We start from the raw sequence: 19,876 nt of genomic DNA, 5'->3' as shown, positions 1-19,876 counted from the left end.
CCTTTATTCTGTCATGTTATCAGATGAAATAAATAAGCCTCTGCTCTCCTCTTGGTGTTGTGATAAGCCCATGACTTCAATGAGCCTTCTATAAAATATATGTATATGTATTGTGTGTTTGTGTTTACATACTTGTGTGTGTGTGTTCGTCCTCCTGTGTGTGCACATGTGTGAGTGTGTAGGCCAGAGGTCAATGTGAGGTGCCTTCCTCTATTGCTCTCCAGCTGATCTTCCAGCATCTCTCACCGCACCTGGAACTCATCAATTTGGCCAGACTGGCTAGTTAATGAGCCCCAGGAATCAGCCTGTCTCCACCACCACTCCCAGCGACGGGGTAACAGTCGTGTGTGCTATATCCAGGTTTTACATGACTGTTGGGGATCCAAACTCAGGTCCCCATGCTTGTGAAGCAAGTGTTTTATCCAGTGAGCTATCTCCCCATCATATCTCTAGAAATCTTAAAGTTACAGCAAGTGCTGCTATCTTGCCTAGGCAGTCCTCCTGGCCAGCTGCCCAGAATAGATCAGGGAAAGCCAACCACATGCTCCACCAGCAGGGATGCAGGAAGCAGGCCCACTGTTTCCTAAGGGAAGCACAAGCTTTGGGAAATAAGCAAGCCTCCATTCCCACACAGCAATTATGTGCACAATTACATTTCCAGCAGGTGTCACTTAAGAGGGTGAAACCCATTAACTGTTCAAATGAGAAAGCAGAAAGGAGTCTCCGAGAACACCCAGGCAAGGTGTACTCTGCAGCATTGGGAGGGGACGCATGCGGGCCTCCTCCACCACATGTTTCCCCCACTCAATCTGAATACTACACTGTGTGTCGAACTAACTTAGCCAGGAGAGCAAACCATGATGATTGGGCATAATATGTTCACAGCAACTAGGGAATGAGTGCGGACAGCATTGGATGTATCACTTCAAGTCCAGAGAGATATCTGAGACTCTTTATCACCCACATCCTCATCCTCCTCTTTTAGTTTTCAGGGTATCAAGCACACAGCAAATAACCAATAAATACATGGTAGACATTTTTATAGCAATTTTCTCCATACTGCTTAAGTGATGAACTAGATGTTTTGTAGGAACATCTAAGGAGAGAGAGAGTTCCAGGCCTGCACGAGCTTGCTTAAGTTGACATTTACCCTGGAAAGTGACTATTATACCCTCATTAACAGATGAAGAAACAGAACAAAGGAGAAGGATCTCACCCCAGTATGCTTGTTAATGAACTTGGATTGAACCCAGGCCTGCCTGACTCCAGTGTGCTCTTTGCACTACACTGAGCAGTCAAAGTTGGGACCCATTCTATTACAGAAGTGAAGCAGGTTCTCCCTGGTGATGTCATACAGGAGGGGAGTTCAAAGATCAGAGCTTCTTTTGTCCTGATCACTAGAAGGCCTTGGGGGCTAGCTGAGACCGAAGGTGAAACAGAAGGTCAGCCCTAGCTTTGGTCTTCTTGGGCTTCCTGATGGTCAAGAAACTAAAAGCTAGAAATGGGCTAAGAACATGTCCTGGGCACAGCTGGCAGGCTTGCTTCCTTTCTGACAAAACTCAGCTCACAACCTCCTTTCTTCAGTCATACTGCCATCAATACGAAGTGGCACAACTGGGTCTATGCCTTGCCAAGCATACCATTTCTGCACTGTCTAAAATGGGGAAAGAGCATCCTTGTCCAAAATCTCAGCCTTTCCTACCATCACTTACAGGTTCTGACAAGTCCGTGTTCTAGTGTGGCTATAATCCCTCTGTATTAATCAGGGTTCTGCAGAGGAACAGATGTGATAAAGTGTGTGTGTGTGTGTGTGTGTGTGTGTGTGTGTGTGTCTGTGTGTGTGTCTGTGTGTGTGTCTGTGTGTCTGTCTGTCTGTGAAGGGAATTTATTAGAGCATTTTACAGGCTGTGGTCCAGCTAGTCCAAGAATGGTTATCTACCAAAAGAAAGTCCACGAATCCAGTAGTTGTTCAATCCACAAGGTTGGATGTCTCAAATGGTCTTCAGTCAGTATGTTCTCAGGTTCAGGAATCCTGCAGAGGTAGGCTCTGAAGTCAGCAAAAGAATGAGTTTGCCAGCCAGAGTAAGGACAAGCAAGCAAAGAGCAAAAGCTTCCTTCTTCTGTGTCCTTTATATAGCCCGTCACCAGACTAAAGGTGGATCTTCCCATCTCAAAAGATCTGGACTAAAAGTGGCTCTTCCCACTTCAAATGATTTAATTAAGAAAACAGTCTTTCACTGGTGTACCTAGCTGCTTGGGTTTTAGTTAATTCCAGATGTGGGCAGGTTGACACCAAGAATTGCCACCACACCCACCTTCTCTGAGCCCCTGCCTCTGCTGTCATCTAGCCCTTTACACAGGTCTCTCTTGGGTCATCTTTGTTGCTTCCTTTTCTCATGTCTATCATACAGTTGAGGGTGAACTTTGTAAACATTTCACTGTATCCATTCAGCCAATCGTTCAACCTTCTATTCACCCAAGACATAATTATAGAGTGTGAATATTTAGTACAAGGTAGAGTTCATGAGAGATTTGAGATGGATACAAAATTCAATGAGAAGTCCAGTCTCCATGTTGCAGAGATAGATCACAAATATGACTACAGGTGAAGGACAGCCAATGAACAGGCCCCATTCTGCCTGTCAGCCTCTTCTGGGGGAAATGTTTTGGCATCTAGGCCACTGTGTACTTAACAGAGCTCTGCCTAGCACTACATCTTTGGGCAGCTACCAATATTTGGTTGGGGACAGGGGTCACCAGTTTCATAATGCAAGAACAGAGACCAAACCAAGAAGTGCCCTTTTCTATAGGGCTAGAGTAGTAGCCTGTAGACCATGGAAGGGAACACCCAGGGCAGAGAGCTTTCCATTTCTGGCTCCCTGGTCTTATCAAACCTCCTGGAATCTGGCCTCCAGGTTCTACCCTCCAACCAGATCAACTGATCAAGCCTTGTTTCTAGCTGACTGACTTTCATCTGATCAACAATTTGATTCTCCCAAGTACTGCTACTCACAGGAGACCTGAGTCTGACTCAGAGAAATCCATCTCTAGACTCTCTCTGTGGTCAGCACTCTGTGTCTGGAATGCTGGCACTCTTTTCTGGACCTGGATCTGTCAGTGTGTGAAGAGAGGGTCATATGGGATGCACATGAGTCACCTCTGTCTCCTGTGGCTGCTGAGAGCCAGGATCTTGTAGATCATCAACAGGCCAGCTGTCACCTCCTGCTCTTCCAGTCAACTAGAGGAAATGGGAAAAGCCCTCCAGCTATCCTTTCTGAGTGCAGATGGTGGACTTGTATTTGGCGCTTGGGCTTAGGGTGGGAGTCATCTGTCATCTGCAAAGGGTTCTTCATCTGAAAAGTCTACCCCAGCTTGCAGCCTGGCCCTGTCTTCACACTTACCACCTCAGGTTCTCTCTCCATCTTTTGGGGGGGTTCTATTCATACACTCAGTATATCTGATAAGGCAAGTATACAGAAGGTGCCCAATAAGTATGTTTTTTAACTAGCTGCCTCCAAATAGATTGTGATCTTTCTATGAATCTGCAGCCATTTGAAGTTAAATTCAAATTTAGAAGTAAGATGACTAGTTTAGATATAACGATACTTTGCTGTGCCCTGATTTTCATTTATTTGGTTAGTAGAAAAACTGAACACTTCCCCACATGTTTATTCATTCAACATACTTGTTGTACAGTTGGCCTCCTGCCCGATTTATTTATTTACCTGCCCGATTGCATTGGATCTTTGCTGAGTGGGCATTAACCTTAATCTGCATTACATCCCGCAGACACACGGTTTTCAATCCAAAGTCCTTTGTACTTATTTTTCTTTGTTATATGTTGTACAGAATTTCAGAGGGCAGTTAACTTCTGTTCACATTAAGTTGTATCATCAGTGCAGCACAATTTACACTGAACGTTGGAAGTGAGTCTCTTCAGGCAACATACACTCACTCTACTTGCCCCAGCAAGCTGGATGAGTTGAGCAGATTGAAAAGGGCCACAGAGGCACTTCCAAAGGCAAATCCTTTGTTCTTTATGTCATCGAACCACTGGCTCTCGCATGTGTGTTTTGCTCTTAGTTAAAAGGCTAGCCACTTGTGTTAAAAGCTCTACTTGAGCTTGATGGATCCCCTCCTCTCTCCACCTACTGAGCACTGTTTTCCTTAATCAAATGTCACAGGATCAGAAAACATGAATGGAGGGTCATTGCGTTGCTGATGAGGAGCAAAATGTCCCTTCCTCTTTGGTTGGGCTTCCCTATGAAACATGTGCTGTTGTGCTTGGATCCCTAGGTCTTCTCAGCAGCCCCCTGGCACAGGAGTGGAGGGTTATCTTCCTACAGTATCTGATGTGGAAAATGAGGCTCAAGGGCTTGGCTGTGTTCCCTACCAGTCAGTCGAAGGCCAGACCTTCCTCTCTGATGTCAGGACTGCTGTTGGTTTTGCCTTAACAAGTTCCTGCTATCTAGTCATGGAAGTGAGCAGTGTTTTGGTCCTAAACTCAGCTCTAGAAGGAAAAGGATCTCCCCACCTTCTAGAATTTGTTAGATTAAAGGTCTGGTGACAGTCTCACATAGATTCTCCTGCAGGGAGAGCAAGGTGATGTCGCACAAGAAAAAAAAAAAAGAAAAGAAAAAGAAAAGGAAAAAAAAAGGAACAGCAACTGGTGAATACCAGCACATTCTGGGAAATCTGCAAGAAGTGACTTAGCTGGCAGCTTTGCAATTGGTTTCTTTTGCTAAGCAGGATCTGTCCTTTTCCAGAACTTCATTATCCAGCTGAGGAAACAGGCAAGCCCAGACCACTCTAAAAAATGTGGGAAATGCATCAGGAGCTCATGCAGTCATTCAGCAGACACTAAGAATTATTTACTATCTAATGTCCCAGTGTAAAATAATATGAATTATGCTTAACCCCATCTAGCTTCAAATGAATGAGACTCAAACTGTGATTTATTTATTAGGCTCTGCTCAATTACTGGAGGATGACCCGTAATCTAATTCTCTAATGCTAGACTGGCTAATTCCCCATTTGTGCTCCCCAAATACTTGCTGTTTGAATTTTCCTGTGTTATTTCTGCTCCAGCAGTCTGGTGTTCTGGACAAGAATTTCACTTGGGCACATGCTGCTGGTCCATCATGACTAACGGAGTCCTCCTGTCTTCTTCATCTTCTCCTCCTCTGACAGTTCTCTCTCTCTCTCTCTCTCTCTCTCTCTCTCTCTCTCTCTCTCTCTCTCTCTCCATCTCTATCTCTCTATCTCTCCCACTCCTCTCTATCTCTTCTCCCACTCCCCCCATCTCTCTCCTTTCTCTTTCCCCTTGTAGTCCCTACCTGTGAGCCCCAGACTGGTAACTCAAACTCTAGTTCTTTCTATTCTACCCAGTAATTGGTTGTAACTTTTTTTTTTAACTAATAGTTTTAAAATGAGGAGTAAGGTTTGCACAACGAAGGCTGGTGTGGGTGGGAATTTGGTCCTCTTGCCACAACCAGATCTTGGAGTAAAGAATATAGCATATAAATTCAAGCAGCACCAGACCAACCCCTAACATCCCAGTAAACACAACAGACCAAAATCAGGAAGTTTGCAGCAGGGAAGACCAAATAATAATAATAACAACAGCAACAACAGCAGCAACAACAGCCATTGTGGTCCAGGCACCAGAACTTTGGGGTGGCAGTCAGGGTCTCAGGATTAGAGAAGAACCCTCTATTCAGCACAGAGAAACTGGGGTAAGATCTGCTCTCAAGATGAGGGGTTTTGTGCTATTTCTGTGTCTTTCAATGGGGGCTCCAGGCAGTCAGCAGGAGGATGGCATGTTTGGTGAAGAAAAGGGCAAAAACATAAGGGCGAATGTCTAAAAGATGTGAGAACTTTCTAGCATAGCTAGAGAAAGAGGAGGTGGTGAAAAATTCAAGACTCTGTGCAGAAGATGTGGGTTATGGCCAGACTGTGAGGGTTTGGTGGCATTCCCAGGGACAAGGACACCAGGGCCCCAGGGCCATATGCTGAGGTGACCACATGGATACTATTGCTGTGAGTCAGGGATATTGATCAGTGTCTTCAGCAAGGGTTCAAGCATACTTCTGTAGCAAGTAACATTAAGACACATAAGAGCATATGTAAGAGTAACACACTCTTCCTGATCTTCTAGCCTCAAAGAGCATCCCAAACGAAGTCTAATAGTGTGTGCATTAGTTACTGCTTTCTTGCTGCTATGAAGTATCCTAGTTAGGGTTAGTATTGCTGTGATAAAACACTATAACCAAAGCAACTTGGGAGAGGAAAGGGTTTATTTAAATCAAAGTTTCAAATAACAGTGCATCAAAAGGAGTGAGAGCAGAACCTCAAACAGGGCAAGAATTGATACGGAGGCCATAGGGGGATGCTGCTTATTGGCTTGCTCTCCATGGCTTGCTTAGCATCCTTTCTTATAGAAAGACCACCAGCACCACCAGGACCAGGACGCCCACCCCATGGGTAGCACCACCCACAGTGGGCTAGGCACTCCCCATCAGTCACTAAGTAAGAAAATGCTCTACAGGCTTGTCTACAGCCCAATCTCATGGAAGTACTTTTTCAGTTGAGGTTCCTTCCTTTCGTATGACTTTAACTTGTGTCAAGTTGACAAACTATTCAGCACAGACAGACTATAACTTAAGAAAAGGAGAGTTTCTAACAGCTGGAGGGGATTCATTCTACCATGGTGGGTAAGACGTAGGAATACCGAATTCCTGTGATATGGCGGCTACACAGTGAGGTATATACAGAAGAATATGATGAAAACTGTCACCAGTTCATGTTCTTCTTTTTATTCAGTCTAGGACCCCAGCCCACATAATGGAGTTAATTTCATTGAGGCTGGGCCTTCCCATTTTAGTAATTCTATACTCTCTCTCCCAGACATGCTCAGAGGTTTGTTCCTTAAGTGATTCTCGACTCTGTCAAGTTGCTAATCAGCATTAACCAGGAGAGTGGAAGCACTCCGCAATGACCTTTGTGTTGCTTTCCAGACTGTCAAAAAGCATCTGAAGAACTGGCCCAACCGAGGGGAACTTAAGGACATGTGAGGACTAAGTTGAGTTAGACATCATTGCTGGGGATCCAGGACGAGAAGGAGGCATTAGATATAAACCCTGGGAAGCTGAATGTGCTCTAGATGTTAGTTAAAAGAATTTTCTCATTTGGTTCATCATCTATAACAAATGCAGCCTAGTAACAAAAGGTTAGCATTAGGGAAATTCACTGCGGGGCATGGGGAATTCTCTGCACTGTCTACATAGTATTTTTGAAATCTGTAACTTTAGAAATTTTTATTTTAAACATGCAAAATGTGTGTGACATTAATATTTAAAACATGTAAAATATAATATGTATTATATAATAATGTTTTGACTTGTTTTTTAAGTAAAGGGGGGATATGTAAAACACATCCTCTCTCCTTGTTTTTCTTGTTTTCCTATCTTTGGGAAGAGCTTTCTCTCCCATCTTGGTCTCTCTGGCTGCTTTTGGCTTTACTAGGATAGAGCTGGCAGGTGTGGGGCCTACCTGGGTGAGCCTGAGAGGCTGAGCAGGTGGGTACCGAGGCTGAGTTGGAGAAGTCTGTGCTGGAGTCTCAGCCCCGGTTTCCTCCCTGGGGCTAGTTTCCAGGGAAGTAACTATGTAATGGTTCATTAACAGCCCTGATGTCCTGCACCTGGTGGTCCTTTCACCTCCGCTGGAGGACATTGGTCCCAGACACTTGGATCAGTCAATAAAAAGGCCACCTGTGGCCAAGGCTTGAGCAAAATAAAAAGCAAATGTGTCCCAAGATCCCAGAACCTCTGCTTTCATGGTGAGGAGCTGACCTCTGCTGTGAACCTGCCACCCAGGGGACTTGCTCATGTGGAGAGACGGTTGGGCTTTTGTGCCTTGTTTCTGGTTTTTTATTGTTTGTTTGATTTTTGTTATTCTGGTTTTTGTTTTGTTTTTTTCCCCTTCAGTTCCAGGTAGTATCTGTCTGTGTATACATACTTTAAAAATTACATTTAAATGCTTTTTTTTACTAACAAAGACTGTATTGTCTCTCAGTGGTCATGCCATCATGCCATTTCTGCTGATTTCTGTCTTTCCTGGACTGTCATTGGTTTCATTAAACTCCAGGCTTCCCTGAGGTAAAGCAGGACACTCTGACCTCCCTCAAGAGTTTGTGCATCGCGGTGGAACTTACAGGCATTCAGTAGCTTGATAGATGGCTAGCTTTCCCCATGTTCATTTACCAGAAAGAGTCACATTTAAGTCTCTCTCTCTCTCTCTCTCTCTCTCTCTCTCCCTATCTCCCTCCTTCCTTCCCTCTCTATCTCCACCGTCTCTCCTCCCCCATACACACACACACACACACACACACACATAAAGACTCTACTGTATGTTTTTACCTTTCTTCCTGTGGAGCTTCCTCCTCATCCCCAGTGTATGCCTCCTCTACTGCTCACTTCCTCAGGGACTTGCCTTCTGGCCAGTCCCATAGTGAGCTCTCTAGCTCAGCCCAAACCCTGACCTTCTTGGTGAACATCAGCATATTCCCACCCTAAGAGTTCCCAGACCTCACTGCCACCTGCACATTTTCTCGGTACCTTTATCAGCTCAAGTCCAGGCAGGAAAACAGAAAACATCTCAGATGTCTCAGCCAAGGGGATCTAATACAGGAAATTCATTGCAGAATCAAGGAAATGGCTAAGAAATAGTCCAGGGATCAGCTGCAGCAGGCAATCCCTCTCACTTCTAGGCTAGAAGGACAATGAAGAGGGAACAGTCAGCAACAATCAGGAGGAGCTAGAACCACTTTGCAGAGTGCCTCTCAGGCCCTGAGACAACAGAGGGTATGTGGTCACTGCTGGACATATTATCGAAGACAAAGCAAGACAGGAGAGCCTGGCTGCTGAGGGACTTTCATTAGCCAAACCTGTCCAGAATCCAGTGAGCTAGGAGAGATGGAGAAAACCAATCCTCCCTCCAATAGAGCAGGGCAGAGAATGGCAGTATGGGAAACGAATCAGGAGCCAATAGCCAAGTAGTCACGGTGGCTGTTCAGACTTCTCAATCGTACTCACTGGCTTTGTCCCGTGCTGAGCTGAGCCCTTCCATTCCTGAAATCTACTCTTTTCTAATTTCTCTGATCATAACATCTGTCTTCTGATAAAGGCCTCCTATTTCTATGCAATCTCTTGAATAGAAAAACCAAAGATCAGAATTTCCCTTTACTCGGGCTGGTGAGATGGCTCAGCGGTTAAGAGCACTGACTGCTCCTCTAGAGGTCATGAGTTCAAATCCCAGCAACCACATGGTGGCTCACAACCATCTGCAATGAGATCTGATGCCCTCATATGGGTGTCTGAAGAGAGCAACAATATACTTACATATAATAAATAAATAAATAAATCTTAAAAAAAAAAGAATTTCCCTTTACTCTGGGGAGGGGGCAATGAACCCTGTCACACCACATGCTGGAGTCAATAATTCTGGCTCCTGTATATAGCTTCAGTCCCGACTCCTTTAGAGAAGATCATGCCTCTTCTTTTGTGGACTCCTCCAGGTATAATGGTTCTGTTTGTCCTCACCACCATGGCAGCCTCCAGTGTTAAGCTAGACCTTCAACAATCATCTTTTGATGTACAAGAGCAAACTTATCACTCAGACCCCTCTCACCAGGCACAATGCGCTGGCAAGAGCCCTTCCCTGGAGCTATTGGGGAAAGCTAGTGAACTACATCAGGACTTCACTTCTTGTTCAAGAAGGGTAATCAGTTCCACCCTTTCAGCTTTGTGAGAACGCTTCCCTCTTTTGCTCACTGAGAGTCCTTACTGCTGGCACAAGAGCTCTGGACAGTGCTGGATTAGAAAAGAAAAAATCTGAAGACAGAACAGAGGAAGAAAGGAAGGTCCTTCGGTTGCTGCAGCCAAGGAAACATGATACCTGAGAAAGGCTTTATGCCTGCCCTTTTTTTGTTTTGCTTTGGAGCATTGCAAGGATCAAGGCACACAACTGTGTTTGGATTGGGAAAAGAAGCATAACTTCGTGGAGAAAATCCTTTCCAATTTTATTCTGGCTGTTAGGTGGATTAAAGGAAGCAGAGAGAGGAGTGGATTGTACAAGGCAGCAGCAGCCAGGCAGGGCCCTTTGGTCTCTGCTATCTCTGCCTGGGATGTGCTAAGACAGCATTTGCAGCAGTGGGATCCCGTGGCCTTCTCTCCCCATCCTGATAGATTCAGTATCAGATGGAATTGTTTGTGTCACTTTTTCTTAATTTTAATATCAATGGTAATTATTAAATATTAATAGTAGTACTAGCTGAGACCTATTCTGTCCTACTTACAGCAAAGTGACTTCCCACTATCTCACAGAATGCAAGAAATAGTTGGCTGACCCAGCTGGAGAAAAGACTGAAGTACAATGGAGTTAAGATGGAGTACTAAACCTGCGGGGATGGGGGGGGGGGTGTTTGTCCTATGCTGTGGGCAGCTCTGGTCTGGTTCTCTCGAGCTGTGTGATTCTTTCTCTCTTGCAGACTTTCAATACTGCCATGATAAAATACCAGATAAAAACAAATTAAGGAGACTAGGATTAATTTTTGCCCACAGTTAGAGCATATAGTCTGGTGGTTCTCAACCTTCCTAATGATGCAACCTCACACTGTGGTGGCCCCCAAACATAATGTTATCTTGTTGCTACTTCCCAACTGTAATTTGCTACCTTTATGAATTGTGGTGTAAATATCTGAAAGGGGTTTCGACCCACAGGTTGAGAACCACTGATACAGCACATCATGGCAGGAAAGGCAGGGTGGTGAGAACTTGAGGCGTCTGGCTACATTATGTCAACAGTCTGGAAGCTGCATGAGGGGAGCGCTGATGCTCAGGTCACTTTCTCCCTTTATGCAGTCTGAGGTTTGAGCCCATGGGATGTTACTGATCACACTTAGAATGGGTCTTTCTACCTCAATTAACTCAATCCAGACTCTCTCACACAGACATGCCCAGGGGTTTCCATGGTGATTCTAAATCCTGGCACATTGATATCAAGATTAACTCTTACACCATTGTGTGGGTTTCTGAGGGCTTTTGTACTGAGACCACATACAGGAATAGGACAAGGAACAGGAGTTTGTTTATTCACTCATGGAGGCAAAAAGTCTCAGGTCAAAGTGACAGTGGGGCTAGGCTTCCCTGAAGATGCTGGAACCTGTTCAACCTTCTCTCATGACTTCTGGAAATGTCTTGACCTGTGATGGCATAAGTTCCATTGTCATAGGCTATCATCCCATGCACACATCTATCTACCTCTGTGCCAACTTTGTCCCCCTTTCTAAGGACACCAGTTTACCCAGATGATATAGTTCTATTTTGGTTAGCAATAAAAAGGTCTATCTCCTACTGGGGTTTGGATTATAGTATATCTGCTGTGAAGAACACATAGTTGGCCTTCTCTCTGTTGGAACCCTGCAATAGCACTTCTTCTCAGCCATTACAGACAGAAACACATACACACACATACACACACACACACATACACTACACACATGCACACACATACACACACATACACATATACACACATACATACAAACACACACACATATATACATAATACACACACATAAATAAACAATACACACACAATACACACACACACCACATGAGTTGGATTTGGGCACCAAACTATGGGAACTCTTGCAATTCAAGGCATGCCATGGCTGACATTGTGAACCAGCCATGCATAAATGTCAGAACTACCAGAAAGGAAATAGAATAGAAAAATTTGCACTATCTCCGGACAAGAAAATGGCAGATGAGATCTAACCTTCTTTCCACAGCTGGTTTTGCCCACAGAGGCCCTGCATAAAAGCCTCTCACTCCCTCACAAATGAGGACATCCAGTTAAATATTCATAGAGCTGAGAACTACATATGTATTTAGGAAAATATATATGCACATACATACATATAACAAAATTAAAGAAAATGAGGCCATAAAATAATAAAATAAATTCACTGGGAGATTGTATAAAGCCATCTGCTACCTTTATTACCCCCACCCTGGGACCCTGTGCATTTAAAATATATAAGTGCTCACCCTAAAACATTCCATCACAGCAATATGATGGAGCATCTGAGATAGTTGACATTCACGGTTGACGGCAGAGAGGAAGTCAGGTGAGAGAGGAGGCATGTAAGCAAGCACAGGGCTCTTTCCTAGATCTGACGCAAGTAGGTCAATACAGATCGGCTCATGTTTCTGCCATACTTTTTGGAGAAGGTGCCATTCTGCATTTAAGAGAGAGTCTGTCTGAATTTATATATGGTTGTGTCTCTTTATTCTCTGATCTGAACACTGAATCACTAGCAACTGCAGCTACCATAATAAGAATGATACCTGCTTGCTTAGTCTAGAGAGCTAGGCTTCAAAGGTCAGTACTGCAAGGGAACTCGAGCATAGAGTATGCCTTCTCTTCTTCTGTTGATTTGAAAATTTAATGAGCTTTTTTCAGAGACAGAGGAAGAGAAGGGAATTAACTTTTACTGAGCGTCCATCCTGATGTTGCACTGGGCTGGGCCGACCCGCATGCCCAGAAAAGTTTTTGAATCTAGTTTTGAGGTTCCATGCTGCCCCTGTTAGGCCTTGTGGGCTTCCCTACTCTCAGAATCATAGTCATTCTGGGCAAAGATCTGGGAGAACTGGCAATATTAAGAGGTTATCAAATAGAATGGCATCTGTAATTGGCTTAGATTAGAAACCAAGGCGCTCAGCAAAGCAACAAGGTGAAGTATTTTGAGTTGATGATTTCTACAATCACCAGCTGGTTTTCTGGAGCATCACTTGTGTTCCGGAAGGTCTATGTCCCTCTTCAAAACAAGCTGGTGAGAGGAAATCTCACAAGAGCAGAAGAGTCTGTGGCTTGGTTGGGTCTCAGAAATAAGGCACCTAATATGGAAAGAGGATGATGCACAAATGAGATCCTACCAAATTTAATTAATATTCACCACTACGTTGTCCTCACCAAGGAGCTAGCAGTGCCCAGAATGTTGTTTATTAAAAGACAAAAAGAACACACTAGTACCTGAGGCAGGAAGATTGTCATGAGTTTGAGGCCTAAGCTATACAGTTTAAAAGTGGTGGCCATTGCCAAGGAGCATCCAGACTGCAGGAAAGATGAAAAATTAAACACATGCAGGGCTCTGCATGAAGGTGAGCCCATAACTGTGAACATCTCAATATGGTTGCAGAACCTTCTTCCTCCTCACACCCATTTCTTCAGCTGGGGAGAAGCTCAGTTACCTTAAGTCACTACCATGGTCTAACACCCAACAGAAGCATCTCCAGGAAGGAAGAGCTTGTCTAGTTTACAGTTTGAAGGAACAGTCCATCATAGCTCGGAAGGCATGAGGGCAGAAGCCTGAGGGCAGCTGTCACACCGTATCTGCTGCCAGGAAGGGGAGACAGACAGTAGGGATGCTCAGCTTGCTTTCTCTCTTGTATTCACTCTGTGACCCCAGCCCATGGAATGACGCTGCCCACAGTAAGGTGGGTTTACCCACATGAATTAGTTCAGTCTAGAAAATCCCTCACAGGTATGTCCAAGGAATTGTATCCTAGCTCATTCCAGATCCTACCAGATTTAATTAATATTTACCACTACATTGTCTTCACTGAGGAGCTAACAGTGTCCAGAATGTTGTGTATTAAAAGACAAGAAGAGCACCCTAGTGCCTGAGGCAGGAGGATTGTCATGAGTTTGAGACCAGTCTAAGCTGTTCAATCAATAAGAGTCTCTAAGAATAAATAGATAATAAATAGATAACCAGAGGAGTTATTGCCCTGTGTATTGTTATTCTGTGGCACTCATTATTTTTGCCTCCTTTTAAAGAGGATACATAAAAAGCTAGGAGATTGGCTCTAGGCCCGAGAGCTAGCGATGCTCCAGGTGGGCTCAGGGATGAGCTCACTGTTTGGGGAGGATTGCCTGCAGGACTTCCCATGCACTTGGAGCATCTGTTAAACTTAATGTCACTGTCACAAAATATCCAAGAAACTCAAGGAAAGTCAAAGAAAGTCAACTCATTTTGTGTCATAGTTCAGAAGTTTCAGACCAATGGCAGGTAGATCCGATGCTTTGGGCCAAAATAGCGAGTTAGTTCATCCATGAGCAAGGATGTACTGGTGCCCTCCTCATGTTCTGTCTCACACGTGGGTGGGTCTCAGTGAGCACAACAGGCTGTGCTAGGGCTTTCAGAGCCTACGGCTTCAGCGATCTCAGCTTTAGCTGAGACGTGAGAGGAGACTAGGCACTTGTTGACTGACAGGACGCTGCTCCCCCAACCACCACCACAGTGTGAATAATGGCAGTGGCTGTCATTTGGGACCAAGGAACAGTTTATCTTCTTTTCGGTCTATGGTCCTTTAGGGGGAAGACCAACAGGAGCCAAGTGCTCTCTGTCAGGATGTCCCCTGAGATGACGGAGCCACACACATCCTGGACCATGTAGGATGTGACACATGAGCAGAAGCTGGGGTGTTAGGTGGATACATTGTGTGTAGAGTCAGAACATGCTTCCAAGCACACTTGCAAAGGAACAGAGTTGAGATCATGTCTCCACTGCTAGCTTGCTGAGGATTTGGGGCAAGCAGCCTAGAGCCTCCAAAGCCTCTCCCCCTCACCAGCAAGTCAGAAAGGAGAATGCTTGCTTGCTGCAGCTACTTAGAAGTCTCACAGAGATCAAAATGCCTAACAGTCAGTCAAATACCTAGCAGATAGCCAGGAGCTTCCTCCCCTAACTGCCTCCTCTTCAGACTCTTCACCTGTCTGTAGCATATCTCCAATAAAATCACACCTCTTCTCAAAGGCCCTCTTGGTCTCCTTTTTTTTTTTTTTGAGACAAGGTTTCTCTGTGTAGCCCTGGCTGTCCTGGAACTCACTATGTAGACCAGGTTGCCCTCAAACTCAAGTCCGCCTGCCTCTGCCTCCCAAGTGCTGGGCTTAAAGGCGTGTGCCACCACTGCCCGGCCCCTCTTGGTCTCCTATCGCTAAGCAATGCTTACAGATCTGACTTGGTCCTCAGGACCCTGCCTGTTGAAGCTCTCATATCCTGTGCTATAATATCTGTTACCCTGTATATAGCCACACTGAGGGATGAGTGCATGTTTGCCCTTTCCTCTCTTCCTGTACTTTTACTCCCTTGTTTGGAGAACCCTATTCTCTCCCTATGCTGTAGCCTATCCCCTGGGGTAAGGCTGAATTTCTAAAGCACATGCTTTATTAAATTACCCGCCTCTAGTTTGACAGCCAAGGAGATCCTCTAACTCTTGTCTTCACTTATGGTTTATCTGTAATTCTTATGAAACTGCAGGAATATCATAATTTTTATGGTCAAGCCTTGTTTTCCTTGCCTATAAAGTTTCTGGAGTCAGGATTTTGTTCTCAGTTTATCCACCCAGCATCAGGCTCATCAAATGAATGAATGAATGAATGAATGAATGAATGAATGAATGAATGGCATCTATTCCTAACTAGACCTCCCATCAATGGAATGCTATCACTTTTTCAGCCATCCATATGTGCTCGCTGTTTTTTGTCAACTTGACACAAATCTAGACATATCTGGGAAGAAAGAATCTTTATTGAGACAAGGCCTCCATAAGATTGGTCCATAGGCGATTTTGTGGGGTATAGTTTTGATTATTAATGATATAGGAAAGCACAGATCACTGAGGGCAGCTCTACCCCTGGGGAAGTGGCTCCTGGATTGTTTATGGAAGCAAGATGAGCATGCCATGAGGAGCAATCCAGTAAGTAGCACTCGCCCTTAGTCTCTGCCTCACTTCCTGCTTCCAGATTCCTGCCTTGAGTTTCTGCTCTGACTTTCTTCATGACAGACTATATTCTGTAAACTGAAATTAAACTCTTTCCTCCCCAAGTTACTTTTGGTCATGGTGTTTATCACAGCAGTAGAAAGCAAACTAGCTTTCTACTAGAAAGCAAACTAGCATTCAAACAAGCATGGATATTTTGGTTTCATGAACAGTCATAGTGATGTGAACTGAAAATTAAGAATACAATAACAAAAGAGGTTGTTCTCCCCAGGACCTTAGCCATGATGAAGGCTGGAAAGTAACAGACACGGCAGTCCTGCAGCTTCTTCCAGTTGTGAAGCCAAGGCACATAGCTTTGCCCTGCAGCCTTTGTGGGTGCAGTAGAATCTTATAACCTGCGCAAGTGTTCAGTCACATATCATCTGCCCATATCAGTGAATGTGACTAGTATTCCAACAGGATCCTTAGGAACAAACCCAACAGATCTAGATTCTAACAGCCACAAGTCATTCAGGATAGGTCCTGACACCCACACCGGGTGTGCTTTACCTTGCCCATGGGTAGAGCGGAGCAAGACAAGCTCCAGATCTCTTAGAAGCCTTGGGGGATGATATTCTCATGAATAAGATCTTGAAAATAGGAACTGAGTCCTTGCTAGTTAGTTTTTAACAGGTTAGAGTCACCCAGGAAGATGGAACCTCAGCTGAAGAATTGGCTCCATCAAATTGGCTTATGAGCAAGTCTATGGGCCAATTTCTTGATTAGTAATTGATCTAAGTGGGCATATCCCACTGTGAGCCTTGCTACCCCTGGGCTGTTTCAGAAACCAGGCTGAGCAAGCTTCTATGGCTTATGCTTCAGTTCCTGCTACCAGGTTCTTGGCCTGAGTTCATGTCTTGGTTTCCTTCAGTGTTGGATTATAAGCTATAAGATGAAGTAAACTTTTTCCTTCCCCAAGTTGCTTTTGGTCATGGTAGTTGTCACAAAAACTGAAAGCAAAGGACAAAGTCCCAGAGCCATTTGAAAAGCATAGACTGAGAGTCATCCTAACTTAGTATATCAGGTTTATCTGAGTGTGTGTGTGTGTGTGTGTGTGTGTGTATACTGTGTGTGTGTGTGTGTGTGTATACTGTGTGTGTGTTTGTAGTCTGTGTGTGTATGTATGTGTATGTGTATAGGTAGGTAGATGGGCAGGCAGACAAGGAAAAAGGGCAGGAGGAAGGGAGACAGACAGACAGACAGACAGACAGACAGACCGATTCTAGAGATCCAAACTTAGTTCTTCAAGCTGCTGGGCAAATGCTTTAGGGACTGAGCCATCTCCTTAGCTCTCTAATTTGATTTAGAAGAATTTTTTTTGTTTTCCTCCAGATTTATTTTCATTATTCTGTAGCAGTTCATGAGGTCAGTAGAGCTTGGCCCCAGGAAGAGTATGGGAGTCCCTGCACTTGGACAGAGCCTAGAAAAGTTCCTGCCTGATAGCTACTCTCGCCTGAGAATAATTAGAATTTACAGTAGAGAAACATCTGAGACACAGGGAGAGTTGGCAAATTTTCACACTTACAAGATTTTTGTTTTTAATGGGAATTACCAGTAATTCCTCACCTTACAAGAGACAATAATGACTTCTTAGCAGGGTTCCAAGGTATATTTGGCAAATATGTATTCAGGGAACTTCTCAAATAATGACTTGAGAACAAAACTCAGATAAATTAAGTGTCTTGACACCCAGCTCTTTGCCTGTAAGCTCTTTATGCAAAGGGTGTTTGGGAGTGTCTGTTACAGTGCATGAACCTGCAGTTTTCAAGGATCTGTGTTCAGTTTCCAGTTCCTTTTGCTGAAACCACCCAAGGCAAATGACTTGAAACCTTGTAGCCCCTCCCTTCTTTACTAATGGGTGGGATTCCTTGCACTCATGTGACAATCATTTATTATGTAAGGATACCAGTGGTGCTGATGAGTCAGATTCATAGTCTTTGAATTCTAGGACCAGAAAGAAATTCACATACTGCCCACCTCAGAGTTTTCTGTTTTTCAATGAACTGAGCCTGAGAAATGGAATGTGATTTGACAGAGGGCCAGAGCAGAGTTTGTTCACAAGAGAACCCATGCCCAAGTGACCCTGTAGTCTACATGCTACATCCTAGTGAAGCAGGTCTGTTTCCTAAGCCAAGTACCAAGGCTCTAAGAACCAAGGTGCTTCACTTATTTTCCTGGCAGGTCACTGTCACAAGGCTAGTATCTTTGGGCATCAGCCCCACTCTGTGTGCCTTCCAGATCATCACAGAGCACAGGATCGGTCCTGTCTGTCTATCACACAGTTGCTCTTGTGCTTCAAGTCTTACACTGGGCACATGCGTTGTAGAGACTAGCAATATAGCCTCTGCCCTGGAGAGCTTGGGTCTCCAAGAAAAAACATACATGCAGGTAATGACTGTAAGACAAGGTGATTACACTCATAGCAAGATAAATGCAGCACAGGGCAAGGCTCTCCCAAGAGCCACAAGAGGCAATGGAGATGAGCTGTTTATTCAAGGTCTTCAGGGTTAGAATTCCACTTGCTTCACATCATGGCCATGGGACCAGGATCAAACCCCATGTTCCAACTGGCATCCATTTGCAAAGGGTTCAAGTCTGAGAGAAAGTATTAGGGACTAATCATGCTTAATCCCTCCTCTTCTCTTCCTCAACAGAAAGCGTACCACCCTGTCCTCTGGGATCCGATGGCCTTGGAGAGGGGGCTGCAGGGCCTGCGGACACCAACTCTTCCCAGAGTGCTGACATGGAGCCAGGTCAGTCCCTGTCATTTCCAATGTTCAGTCATCATCTGTGAACCTGGGGCTTAGTGAGAAACACAATTTAGAATCTGGAAATGCATCTACTTTTCAGGCTGTGTAGGAAGTGCAGAAGATCAAGTGACAGTGGTACTTTTTAATAAGAGGACAAGGAACAGAGGCTGCTGGGAGCTGTAGCATCTGCAGGATTTGCCTAGTGAACAGATGGTAGAGCTGTTGCCAGGCTGGTGTGCCTGGCCCCTCCTCACGTGTCACACTGCATGCTTGATGTGGAGGGCAGGGTAGGTGGGGTTGGGCATCCAACAGGAATGATGATGGTGCTGGCAGCAAGTAGGTACTATCCAGGTCTGTCCAGGACAACAAAGGTTGTGGTAGATTGGAGCTCGCTCTTGCATCTAGGAGACCAGGGTGTATGTCCTGCAGCTGGTGGTGAAGGCAGAGTCATAGATGAACATGGGGAGAGAACAATAGTGGGAGACTGTCAGAAGGGGTCCAAAAAGGTACCCTGGAAGGCTTTCTTCATATTGCCACGAAACACCACAATGTAAAGTAGGTAAGAAATGCAGCAAAGTGGAGATAAGGCTGGGCTGAGTGAGGAAAGTGCCATGATGTTTCAAGCTGGAGGAAGGTGGCCAGAAGTAGGACAGCATCAAACATGGAGGCAGAGCCCAATGAAGGAGGCTGCAGAGGTAGGAGGGAGGACAGGAAAGTAAGATCTTCATTAGAGATACACTACATGCATATATCAAGTTCTGATTCTTATTCTTTAAGCAGTCCCATAAGGTGACATATGGGCTATATTGGACTCCGTACTGCTGGAGTCATGAATCAACTCCAGAATCTCAGCAGATAAACAGACTGAGGTTTTGCTCATACTAAAGGCTTATGTAGTCTGATAGAGAGCCCTGCACACCACCTGGAACACATGGCCACTTTGGTAACCACTGCAATACTTACAGCTGGAAGGTGTTGGCTATTAAGTATTTTGGTTCAGAAGTGACACACCCAGCCTCCTAGATCACAGTCTGTTCCTGACATCTAGGGTCCTGGGGTCTATGAAGCAGATAAGGAATGAGTCCTACTCACATTCGCTGGATTAGGTAACTATTTCCATCTTACAGGCCAGCAATTGGGAGTCTCAGAGGCATTCACGGTACTGCCATAGGGCTCCCAAATCCAACATGCTGTGGTTTGGATGTTGCGTAACCTCTGCCCGCAACATTCATTTAGCCAATC

General features: G+C 44.8%; 1 protein-coding gene across 3 annotated transcripts in view; it reads left to right on the top strand.

Moving 5' to 3' along the window:
* The window catches only part of Tenm4 (teneurin transmembrane protein 4), a 725,631-nt gene that overhangs the window by 227,293 nt on the left and 478,462 nt on the right, over positions 1-19,876 (top strand). For all 3 annotated transcript variants that reach the window (XM_028770606.1, XM_028770607.1, XM_028770604.1), the window contains exon 3: positions 18,539-18,637. Coding sequence is in view for 2 of the 3 variants with exons in the window: in XM_028770607.1 (XP_028626440.1) it covers positions 18,628-18,637 (10 nt within the window). In the remaining variant the exon portion in view is untranslated. The remainder of the gene's footprint in view (positions 1-18,538; positions 18,638-19,876) is intronic.

This window comes from Grammomys surdaster, unplaced genomic scaffold, assembly GCF_004785775.1.
Source record: "Grammomys surdaster isolate TR1022 unplaced genomic scaffold, NIH_TR_1.0 203, whole genome shotgun sequence".
In the NCBI taxonomy this organism is placed as follows: Eukaryota; Metazoa; Chordata; class Mammalia; order Rodentia; family Muridae; genus Grammomys; species Grammomys surdaster.
Note: the sequence above shows the minus strand (reverse complement) of the source record. Positions and strands in the feature narration are given on the sequence as shown.